The 12,500-nt window shown below is 46.6% G+C and overlaps 1 protein-coding gene across 5 annotated transcripts in view; it reads left to right on the top strand.

The window, feature by feature from the left end:
- The window catches only part of akap9 (A kinase (PRKA) anchor protein 9), a 205,683-nt gene that overhangs the window by 140,695 nt on the left and 52,488 nt on the right, over window positions 1–12,500 (top strand). For 4 of the 5 annotated variants that reach the window (XM_079828322.1, XM_079828321.1, XM_079828320.1 and 1 more), the window contains 3 exons: window positions 5,854–5,943; window positions 9,173–10,567; window positions 11,739–11,840. In XM_079828322.1, coding sequence (XP_079684448.1) covers window positions 5,854–5,943; window positions 9,173–10,567; window positions 11,739–11,840 — 1,587 coding nt within the window. The remainder of the gene's footprint in view (window positions 1–5,853; window positions 5,944–9,172; window positions 10,568–11,738; window positions 11,841–12,500) is intronic. The other variant, XM_079828323.1, reaches the window with a different exon arrangement.

Below are 12,500 nucleotides of genomic sequence, written 5' to 3'. Positions count from 1 at the left end.
CAGGGTCTGTTTCGAGGAGGCGAGACCTTTAGTGCGCCCACCAAACGAAACAAATAGCTGCTCAGAACGCCTGAAGGCGGCGGAGCGTGTGACATAAACCCTCAATGCCCTGACAGGGCAGAGGAAATTGCCACCGTCCCCCTCATCGGATGCTGGCAGAGCCGAGAGGGAGATAATCTGCGCCCTGAAGGGAGTGCCGATCGCTTTGGGGACATAACCATGCCTCGGTCTGAGAATGACCTTAGAGTCATTAGGACCGAACTCCATACACGTCGGGCTCACTGAGAGCGCGTGTAGATCCCCCACGCGTTTCACTGAAGCCAGAGCTATCAGAAACGCGGTTTTTAGCGAAAGGAACCTTGGTTCCACAGTCTCGAGCGGTTCAAAGGGATGAGCCTTCAGGGCCTCTAGGACCAAGGCCAGATCCCATATAGGAACCGACTGGGGCCGCGGGGGATTCATCCGTCTGGCTCCTCTGAGGAAACGGACGATGAGCTCGTTCCTTCCTAGCGTGCTACCTAGCGTCGTCTGAGCGAACGCTGCTATAGCCGCCACATACACTTTGAGCGTGGAAGGGGACCTGCCCAGTTCCAAAAGCTCTTGGAGGAAGGAGAGCACCCGCTGGACCCCACATTGCTGTGGGTCCAATCCCTTGGAAACACACCACTCAGTGAACACCGACCACTTAGAACTATATAACCGCCTCGTCGAGGGGGCTCTAGAGTGTGAAATCGTGTTCATAACCCCTTCGGGCAGGTCAACGGGTATCCGTTGGTCACCCATACATGCAGAGACCATCGCTCTGGATGGGGATGCCAAACTGACCCTCCTGCTTGAGAGAGGAGGTCTGCTCTCAGCGGAACTGGCCAGGGGGGTGAGTGCGACAGCTTCACCAGCTCTGGGTACCAAATCTGGTTCTCCCAGCGCGGCGCTATAAGGAGCACCGGGCGGCGCGTCTCCCTGATTTTCGCTATGACCTGGGGCAATAGGGAAATCGGCGGGAAAGCATACAGCGGGAGGCTGGGCCAAGGTTGGGACAGCGCATCCTCGCTTTTGGACAGAAACGTCGGGCAGCGGGCGTTCTCTTTTGTTGCAAAGAGGTCGAGCTCCGCTCTGCCGAATAGGCGCCATACCAGCTGGACTGTCTGGGGGTGCAGGGACCATTCTCCTGAGAGAATGAGGCCCCTGGACAGCTTGTCCGGGCCCACATTGAGGTGGCCCGGTATGTGCGCAGCTCTCAGCGAGCGCAGCGAGCTGTGTGCCCACACGAGCAGGCGTTCTGTCAGATTGCCCAGACACCTGGACCTGACACCGCCCTGCCGGTTCACGTAGGACACCACTGTGGTATTGTCCGACCGGACCAACACGTGGTGTCCTCGTATAAGCGGGAGAAACTGCTTGAGCGCGTTCTCTACCGCTATCATCTCCAAACAGTTTATGTGTAGGAGTTTTTCCTCGCTCGACCAGAGGCCCGAGGCTGATCTGCCCTCGAAAACGGCGCCCCAACCCGTGGTGGAGGCGTCCGTCGAGATGACCTTGCGGTGTGAGATGGCTCCCATCATCACTCCCCTCTGGTACCAGTCGGCTACTAACCAGGGCTCTAGGCTGAAACACAGCTCTGAGTCACTCTGATCCTGAAGCCTCCGGACGCCCAGGCTCTGTGAGGCACTCGGGCGTTTAACCAGCATTGCAGCGGGCGCATGCGCATTAAGCCCAGCTGGAGCACAGCTGCAGCTGAGGCCATACGTCCCAGCATCCTCTGAAAGAGCTTGAGAGGTGCGATTTTGCCCGGCCGGAAGTACTCAGCCATGCGCTGAACTTGGCGCGCGCGTTGGGGTGACAGGCGGGCTGACATTGCCACAGTGTCCAGATTCAAACCCAGAAATGAGGTTGATTGCGTGGGCACTAATGAGCTCTTGGTCCAATTGACCGTGAGCCCCAGGCTGTCCAGATGGCTGAGCAGCATTGCCCTGTGGGCGAGGAGCTCGGCCTCTGACTGCACCAGGATGAGCCAATCGTCCAGATAGTTCAACACTCGCATCCCTCTTTTTCTCAGAGGAGCGAGGGCCGCGTCCATGCACTTCGTAAATGTACGGGGTGCTAGTGACAGGCCGAACGGAAGGACGGTGTATTGATAAGCCTGGCCGTCGAAGGCGAATCGTAAGAATGGCCTGTGACGTGGCGTTATCTTGATTTGAAAATATGCATCTTTCAAATCTAGGGAGATTAGCCAGTCTCTCGGGCGAGTATGCGCGAGGATCTGCTTGGTCGTGAGCATCTTGAACGATCTTCTCATAAGAGCTTTGTTCAGACGCCTCAGATCCAGAATCGGTCTGAGCGACCCATCCCTTTTTGGCACGAGAAAATACTGGCTGTAAAAGCCTGACTCGCTCATAGAATGGGGAACCGGTTCTATAGCCCCTTTGCACAGCAGCGTGGCTATTTCTGCTCGAAGTAGATGTGCTACTTCCTCGCTCACTCTCGTCTCTGTACGCGCACAGAAGCGCGGAGGGTGGCGAGCGAACTGCAGAGTGTAGCCGTGCTTCACTGTTTTCAGCACCCATTCTGATACACCTGGAATGGCTTCCCACGCTCTCGCGTGTGCCACACGGGATAGAACGGCCTCCGGGCTCAAAACGCCGCGCTTCGCGGGTTTGACGGCCTGTATAGGAGGGGCGGGCGCAGTGCGCGCGCTCTCTGTGCTGTGGGCCAGCCGATCGCTCTCGATGGCTGGCCGCCTTACACACTGTATCTCTGCCGCTTCGAGCGGGGAGTGGCTTGTGTGTGGCCCTACACTCGTCGTTCCGGCCACCTTGGGCGGAGAACAAATGGTGTGTGGCGCGGCGCATGGCGCCGGGGGCAGAATGTTCGCGAAAATGTGTGAGCGCGTTTGAGCGGGCACAACTCTTACGCGTGGAACATGACCGGTTAAGAGTGGCTGTGTGACAGCGCGTGTGGTGATTAGGCGTGGGCGCAAATAAGCGGACACGTGACCTAACTCTAGCACTCGAGCGGCCGGTGGCCGCTTTATGTGAGTGAGAGACACGGGATTTGTGGTGCTTGGGTGCAGGGGTGAACACAAAAGTGGGCACGTTTACTGCATTTGAAAACACATACGGCGTGAGCCGTGCAACCAGAAATAAAAGCAACTTCGTGATTTCTCTGGTTCGTCGTAAAACGGCGGTTGTAGACAGGCGAGAGGGCAGTTTTGCCGGCTCGTTGGCTGCGTGAGAGCCATCTGCAGCAGCCACAGGAGTGGGGGCTGACAGGAAGAAGAGTTTTGACGGTGGTCCGGCCACGGCGGGACTTAACCGTCACTTCCCCCTTCTGCTAGGAGGACTTTGGAGGGGCTTCAGTTGGAAACAGGCGAGAGGGCGAGTCCGCCGGCTCGTAGGCTGTGTGGAAAACATCTGCAGTAGCCATAGGAGTGGGGACTGACAGGAAAACAGAGTTTTAACGGTGGTCCGGCCGCAGCGGGACTTAACCGTCTATTCTCTCCTTATGTATAGACGCCCAAAAATACTCGAGCGCCACGTGGTGCAAGTTAGCTTTCTGTATGTAAGAAAAGCTGGCCGCGAGCCCGGGGAAGCGGACAGTAAACATTTTTATCTGCCGCGAGAGCTGGGCTCGAACTCGGGTCTCCGGCGTTTCAGCCGCTGATTTTGCCGCTGTGCTACCGGGAGGGACACAATAGCGTTCAGTTAGCGCGAGCATACGGCAGTACGTCCTCGTGCTTATTGGCAGTCGTGCGTGCATAAAAGACAGGCTCGTTACTGCAATAGTAATATTTCCAGCCGCCTGAACTGGAGAGGGGGCTGAGAAATGCTAGAGAAAGGCGGTTCGTCCGGCCACAGCGGGACGAAAACACCCTCTGTTAATTTTCCGGTGAGTGCGGCGCGCACACGCGCGCTGAACATGCTCGTGACCGTGCGCACTCTCATTCCTTGCGAACGGCGCAATCTGCGCGGTCCAACAGGGGGGAGTGCGGGTTCGTTGGAGAGCATATGTCAGCGTCATGTCTCATGACGCCGTTTGTTCGCTGGCGTGCGTGTCTTAACAGGCTCGTGTACAGCAATATGAACAATTCCAGTCGCCTGAACTCATGAGGGGACTGAGAAATGTGCGCGAGGGTGGAACAGCTCTCTTGTAACGTAAAGAGAGCTGCAGGACCGTCCGTTTCTGCCATCCCTTGTATGTAAGCGGCGCATTAGCGCGGCATGAACAGAGGGGGGAGGAGGCTCGCTCCGAGACCGTTCATTTCTACCATCCCTTGCAAGCGGCGCGGTGGCGCGGCTTGAACAGAGGGGGAGGAGGCTCGCTCCGAGACCGTTCATTTCTACCATCCCTCGCAAGCGGCGCGGTGGCGCGGCTTGAACAGAGGGGGGGAACAGCGGAGTGATGTCATCATAAAACTGCTCGAGTCGAGCCCGCAGGGTCGACATAGAGAGTTCCTCGCACTCGGGGCAATCGCCCGCGAGGAGTGCGGCGGCGGCGTGGTCACGGCCCAGACAGAGAGCGCAGACACATGGCGGTCTCTGGTGCTGAGCTGCACGTGGCACGAGCCGCAGGTGGAACGAGGCGTTTTGATAAAAACGCTCGTGCTCTTTTATGAAACGTGTGACGCAACGGCGAGAACACGTGCAATGAAAGGATATAATGCTGCCGGATAGCAGAGCAGGCACGGATGGCTGAAGGTGGCGCGATGCTGCCGGCTTCTTCAGGCGCTGTCCTCTGCTTGCTCGTCTGCACGTTCAACGGCGGCGGGTTCCAGATCCAGCGATGCGAAGGGCTTCGCTGAAGAAAAGAAAATCGAATATGCAGCCCGTGAGCTCCGCTTATATACACGTGGCCACGCCCCACCTGTAGGCAAATGAAGCCAGGTGGGCGCGAAGCGCCCTCATTGGTCGCCACGTCACGCGGGCTCACAGATAGGCTGCTGCAGTTGCCAGCAGAGCAGCCAATAGCACGCTGGAATAGCCTGCTATGGTCTGCCAGGCTGCCGCACTGCGTTGACAATGTTACAAAATTAAGGATAATTTTGGGTTTTTCAGAAATCTCGAAGAAAGAATACTTTCCCGTAGCGTAAGGAACTTACGCAATACGAGAGAACCTCTCGTAAGAGAACCCTAAATAACGACTTATATAGTGATGACGATTTCAAAACACGGCCTCATGAAGCTTCGAAGCGTTATGAATCAGTGAGTCGATTCAGCAGTTTGAATCGCCAAATTTCAGCAGTTTGGTGGTTTGATACGCGATCCGAATCATGAATCGACTCACTGATTCATAACGCTCTGAACCGCTGAATCGACTCACTGATTCATAACGCTCTGAACCGCTGAATCGACTCACTGATTCATAACGCTCTGAACCGCTGAATCGACTCACTGATTCATAACGCTCTGAACCGCTGAATCGACTCACTGATTCATAACGCTTCGAAGCTTCATGAGGCCGTGTTTTGAAATCGTCATCACTATATAAGTCGTTATTTAGGGTTTTTTTGCGCACAGAAACTATTCTCGTCTTCATAAAGTTATTGTAGAGCCGCTGTAGTGAGATGGACTTTGTAACTTTAGTCTTTAGTGTCTTTTAAGGGTCTTGAGAGTGTAAAGTTGAGCCAATGGAGGCCTTTCAGAGCATCAGATTTACACTAAAATATCTTCATTTGTGTCTGAAGATGAACGGAGGTCTGACGGGTGTCCAACCACATGAGGCTCAGTCATTAATGACAGAATTTACATTTTTGGGTGAACTAACCCTTTAAGGTCATGACATCATCAGGAGGCTAACCTCAGGTCAGCTCATCCCCCAGCAGCCCTAGAGTCATGTGATGATGTTTAACTCTTGAAGGTCCTGGAGCAGAGGGATGGGCAGATTGCCGCCCTTAACCAACAGCTAAACGCTAAACGCCAGCTCGCGGACACACCGCCTGAGGAAGAGGTAAAGACGTGCGTGTGTGTGTGTGTGTGTGTGTCACACATATGCATACAGCAGCGCTCGTCAAACCCCTGTGTGTGTGTGTGTGTGTGTCGTCTCTCCGTCTGCTGTGTTTTGCCATCTTGTGTAGCATAAACTCACATTAGCTTTGCATCTCATTAGCATCCGCGACACACATGGCCAAACACACCAGCTGGAGTTTAAAGATGTGTGTGTGATGTGTGTGTGTGTTGGGTGTGCTGGAAACGCCCTCAGGTCCTCTGGAGGCGTGGTTTGCTGTTTCCTCTTTTGTTCTGCAGTGTTTAACTCATCTCACACCTTCTCATATTCATATTTTGCCTGTGGATCATAAAACGAGACGTTCAGCAGAATGTTCCCGCTGCTCTTTTCCACACAGTCACAATGACAAGCACATATTATAATAAAATACATCTTTATGATTTCCCTGTCTGGAAAAGAGCATATGTTTATCATCTAATGTGCCGTCTTTGTTTGATGATGACAGGAGTGTCATGTTTGGATGAGGTTTTCCTTTATGAATGATAGATTTGAGGTGTTTTGTGGCGGGTCAGATCACATGTCTGATCATGTGACGCACTTTAAAGGAATATCTCTTCAAACGTGAACATCCTGTCATGTGTTGTTCCAACCCGGTATTATTTCTTGTTGTCCATGAAACACACACTGAGACATGTTATTATACATGATTATCATAACTCATGTGACGGCTTCTGAAGTCATGTGATCCATCAGCCATGACATTTTTAGTGCTGTCAAAATTAGCGCGTTAACGTTTAATGCGTTATACAAATATTTAACGCAACATCCAATTAATCGCCATTTAATTACAGAAATTTAATAAAACATTTTGATTGACAGCATTAGTAATTTTATTTTTATTTTTTTGATAATAAACCTCTGTTGTGCAGAACATTATTTGCTAAAAATGAAAGGAATTGTCACGTTTTCATTTAATTTACATTTTAAAATATTAAGTTTTTGTGCCTTAAAAAATAAAAAAAGATCACGCAAAATATCTGAAAAAATTAAACATTTCATATTTATAAATGTATTCATATTTAATGTAAAATGGGTTAACGAAAATGTGAAAATAGTTATTATAATCTATTATATAAAAAATTAATAAATTAATGAATTGTTAAAATATTATGAATTCAGTTGATTAGACAATCCAGAACAATTATACCATGGAATTTAAGTAAAAAAATTATTTCATTAAATAAAAATGGAATTTGGAAGGAAAAACAGTAAAATTTCTTAAAACATAAATATTTAATATGGCCCTAAAAATGTATGAATTTTTTTTTTTTTTTTTGTAAAAATAAATACATTTAATTAAATTGTACATTTTAATTAGACATGGTTTTTGCACATTATTTTACAAAAAAATTTAAGGAATTGTCAAACTTTCATTTAATTTACATTTTTAAATATTAATTAAATTGCTCATGTTTTTGTGCCTTGAAAAATTAAAACGGACAACACAAAATATCTGTATTATCATTAATCTGTATTAAACATATTATATATGTATTATCATAACACCAGACGTTCAGCAGAATGTTCCCGCTGCTCTTTTCCACAAAGGAGAAACTCCAGTCACAATGACATGAAAGCACATAATAAAAATGAAAAAATATTTTAAAAACATTTCATATTGCCCTATTATATTAAATATTAACACATTATTAAATTGTTACAATATTATTGATTAGACATACTTGTTGATTATCAAAAAATTATTTAATAATTAAAATAAAATTCAAAAGAAATTTGTTTAAAAAAAACATAAAATAAAAGTGGAATTTTAGAGGGAATAAAATTCTTAAAAGATAAATATTTAATATGGCCTTAAAATTAATGATTTTTTGGTATAAAAACAAAACAAAAATAAATAAATTTAATCAATTGTTGTTTTAATTAGACATGCTTTTTGCACATTATTTTACTAAATGTTCATTTAATTTACAATTTAAAATATTAATTAAATTGTTCATGTTTTTGTGCCTTGAAAATTTTAAACGGATCACGCAAAATATCTGAAAAAATAAAACATTTCATATTTATATTAAAACATAAAATATTAATTATTTAATGTAAAATGGGTTAACGAAAATGTAAAAATAGTTAATGTAAAACATTTAATCTATTATATTAAAAATTAATAAGTTATGGAATTGTTAAAATATTATAAGTTCAATTGATTAGACATACTTGTTGATTATTAAAATGTAATTAAAATATTAAAATGGAATCCAGAACAATTAAAACATGGAATTTAAGTCAAAAATAAAATTTCATAAAATAAAAAAGAAAAACAATACAATATCTCAAAACATAAATATTTAATATGGCCCTAAAAATTTATGATTTTTTTGTACAAAAGTAAATCAATTTAATTAATTGTAAGTTTTAATTAGAGATGCTTTTTTACTAAATTTTCATTTAATTTACATTTTAAAATATTAATTAAATTGTTTGTTTTTGTGCCTTGAAAAATTCAAACAGATCATGCAAAATATCAGAAACATTTTTTTGTTTTTTTCATATTGCCCTTTATTTTAAATATTAACACGTTATTAAATTGTTACAATATTATTAATTAAATTGATTAGACATACTTGTTGATTATCAAAAAAAATAGTGGAAAACATGGAATTTAAGTAAAATAAATAAATAAAGTAAAAATAAAAATAAAAATACTTTTAAAAATGTATATTTAATATGGCCCTAAAAACTAATGCTTTTTTGTATTACTTTTTTTTTATATATATATATAAATTGCAAAATGGTAAGTTTTAATTCAACATGATTTTTGCTTACTAACATTTAATTAAACTATTTAAATGAACTCTAGAAAAAAATTAAAAAACAAAACGAAATAGCGAGGGGAAATTGTGTAATGGAGAAAAAATAAAATAAAACTGAATTTGGGAAATATTTCATAGGGCTTTAATAACAGGTAAACGTCAGCAAAAATTATGAATAGTGCATTTTTCATCTGAAATATCGAGAGACGGCTCATTACTTTACAAAACGGTCATTCATTTCAATGCATTTGGACATTTAATGTTGTGGCTTCCCTCTGGGATCACGGCTGTAAACATCACCGTCCATTCATGATCAGAAAACAATACCGGGTTGGAGCGAGTGTGATGGTTGGGTGAGCGGTGAGCTGAGCTGATGTGTGTGTGTGTGTGTGTGTGTGCAGGCGCTGGAGCAGAAGGAGGAGCTGCTGGTGGAGCTGGAGGCGCAGGTGGAGTGTCTGCGGAGCGAGCAGGAGCGGCTCAGGAGGAACAACGAGGAGGAGGTGGAGCAGCTTCACTCCGTCATCGAGAAGCTCCAGCAGGAGCTCCAGCACATCGAGCGCAAGGACGAGCCGAGGGACGAGCGGGACGAGGTGAAGCAGAAGCTGGACGAGGTGACGGCGGAGCTGCACACGCTGAAGGCGGAGCACCACCACCTGCGCCAGGGGGCCCTGGTGGAGCTGGAGGAGGCGCTGAGGGACAGGACGGCCGCCTTCGTGGTGGTGCAGGCCCAGGTGCAGGCGCTGGAGGAGAGCGCCGGGTCGAGGGTCGCCAGTCTGAGCCGGCGGGTGGAGGAGCTGGAGGAGTGTGTGGAGGAGAAGGACTCAGAGCTGCGCGCCTGCAGGCTGAGGGTGGAGCAGGCGCAGACGGATGCAGACGCGCTTTACGCCAAAGTCGGCCAGCTGGAGGACACACTCAGGGAGAAGGTGGCGGCCCTTCTGGTCAGTCAAGCACAGCTGGGGGCCGTGCAGACGCAAACCAAAGAGCTGCGCGCTGAGGCCCACGCACAGGATCTGACGGGCCCCAGTGCGCAGCTGCGCGCCGAGGCCCACGCAGAGGACACAACAGGCCCCAGTGCGCAGCTGCAGCTGGGAGGCCTCAGGGCGGAGGATACGATGAGCCCCACTGCGCAGCTGCAGTCGGGAGGCCTCAGGGTGGAGGATTTGACGAGCCCCACTGCGCAGCTGCGCGCCGAGGCCCACGCAGAGGATACAACAGGCCCCAGTGTGCAGCTGCAGTCGGGAGGCCTCAGAGCGGAGGATCTGATGAGCCCCACTGTGCAGCTGCAGTCGGGAGGCCCCAGGGCGCAGGATCTGATGAGCCCCACTGCGCAGCTGCAGTCGGGAGGCCTCAGAGCGGAGGATCTGATGAGCCCCACTGTGCAGCTGCAGTCGGGAGGCCCCAGGGTGGAGGATCTGACGAGCCCCACTGCGCAGCTGCAGTCGGGAGGCCCCAGGGCGCAGGATCTGATGAGCCCCACTGCGCAGCTGCAGTCGGGAGGCCCCAGGGCGCAGGATCTGATGAGCCCCACTGCGCAGCTGCAGTCGGGAGGCCTCAGGGCGGAGGATCCGACGGGCCCCAGGGCGCAGCTGCAGGGTGGAGCACAGACTCTGACGGAGAAGCTGAGGGAGCTGGAGGAGGGCTTGAGCGGGATGCAGAAGGACCAGGAGCTGCAGAAGCAGCTGTTGAGCAGCTCTGAGGACGAGGTGATGGAGTACGAGAAGAGGTTAGCTGTGATGATGGACATCCTGAACCAAATGAGAACCAGACCAGCCCAGCACAGGCCTCGGACCGCTGAGGTGGGTCAAACTGCAGATCATGCGCTCGCTATGGCCCTGAACCAGGGAATGCTTCTCCCTCATACATATTAATCAAAATAAACTGATCATGATAAAGGATCAAATCATGAAAAGCCTTTGTTGACCACAGTTTGATTTACACTATATTTTAAGGTGATGTAGTTACACTGTACTTACGCAAATAAGTGCGAAGTAATATTAATTAACTATATAGAGTGAAGGTTAGTTGTAATCAGTGTTGGGGAAACGCATTACAAGTAGCTTGAGTTACGTACTAATATCACTTTTTCCAAGTAACTAGTAAAGTAACGCATTACTCTTCAAATTTACAAATATTCACATTAATTTGACTGACAGCTCTCCTGCCCCCATGTTGAGAAAAGAGCAGAGGCTTGTGTGTGTGTGTGTGTGTGAACATGATGGTTATTGTAGTTCTAGACTAAATGTGAGCATTTATTTCTCTCACTTGCACAATAAAGATTCTGTCCTCCTCAAAATTAATAAAATCAGTCAAATGCAAAATCAGAACCTCCAATAATTAAATGTGAAATAAAACAACTATTTTTATGCATAATCTACCTTTATATTTAATTGACCAATGTCTTGCTGCTGAGCTTTGATGATGAAAATGACTAGATTTAGTTGTTATAGGTAAATCTTTCTTCTCCTGCGTCCTCTTCTCCATTATCCAGAGCTGCGCCCTCTAGTGTTCATGAGGGAATCTGCATCTTTACCTCAGCCTGAGCTTATTATTATTTACATTTTGGTATGAAGAGGTCTTTACCGTTGCACAAAAATATCACTTTTTTGTTATAAACAAAAACAAGCCCAGCCCAGGTGAGAAAAAGTAACGCAAAAGTAACGTAACGCATTACTTTTAGTTACTTTTTAAGGAAGTAACGCAATTTTGTAATGCATTACTTTTCAGAGTAACTTTCCCCAACACTGGTTATAATTATGCATAATTTACTGTTATTACTATAGTAAGTTCATGCAGTAACGTGTACCCGAGCCGTGTAAATGAACACAGCGCTGTGATTGGCTCTGGAACTCGCAGCGCACATATGAACTCCGCTGGGATTTGACTTTATCAGTTTAGTTGTGATTAATTGTGCTCACTGTAGTGTTTGCCATCAGCTCATGAAGAGTCTCTCACGCTGTCCTTCCGCAGGAGTCAGAGCAGCTGCAGGAGGTCAAAGGTCAAGCCGAGTCCACTGAAGAGGAGCTGAACTGCTACAGGGAACTGAGCCACAAGCTTCAGGAGGAGGTCGAGGTACGAACGCCAAACCCTACTGGAATTATCTCATGATTTCTAAAAGATTCAGCAAAATAATGAGAACAAATGACGGCCAGTGGCTCAGAAAAACTCACATAATTCAAAGGGAGAGCAAGAATATTGTTCTGTTTTAAGCATAAACGCGCTTCATTTTGACCCGTTCTCTGAAAACATGTTTTTATACAGTATTTATAAGTAAGATTAATAAAGATTCAGCCAAATAACAGCCAGTGGCTCAGAAAAACTCACATAAGCAAAGCATATATTTGAACGATAAACTCGCGTCATTTTCTGTTCTCTAGTTTTTTAAATGCCTTTATATTTTTTTTATTACACTATGCTGCTTTTAAAGGGTTAGTTCACCCAAAAATGAAAATTCCGTCATTAATTCCTCACCCTCACGTCGTTCGAGACCCGTAAGACCTCCGTTCATATTCGGAACACAAATGAAGATATTTTAGTGTAAAGCTGATGCTGAGAAAGGCTTCAGATAGGCTTCTATTGGCATTCAGTACATTTACACTCATTACACCCATAAAAGGCACTCAGAACATCGTTACAAAGTCCATCTCACCACAGTGACTCTACAATAATCTTACGATGCGACGACAATAGTTTTTGTGCGCAAAACAAAATCAAAATAACACCTTTTTCCAA

The sequence above is a fragment of the Gobio gobio genome, assembly GCF_949357685.1.
Source record: "Gobio gobio genome assembly, chromosome: 11".
NCBI classification, from domain to species: domain Eukaryota; kingdom Metazoa; phylum Chordata; class Actinopteri; order Cypriniformes; family Gobionidae; genus Gobio; species Gobio gobio.
The sequence above is the reverse complement of the archived record's forward strand: the minus strand, read 5'-3'. Positions and strand labels throughout refer to the sequence as shown.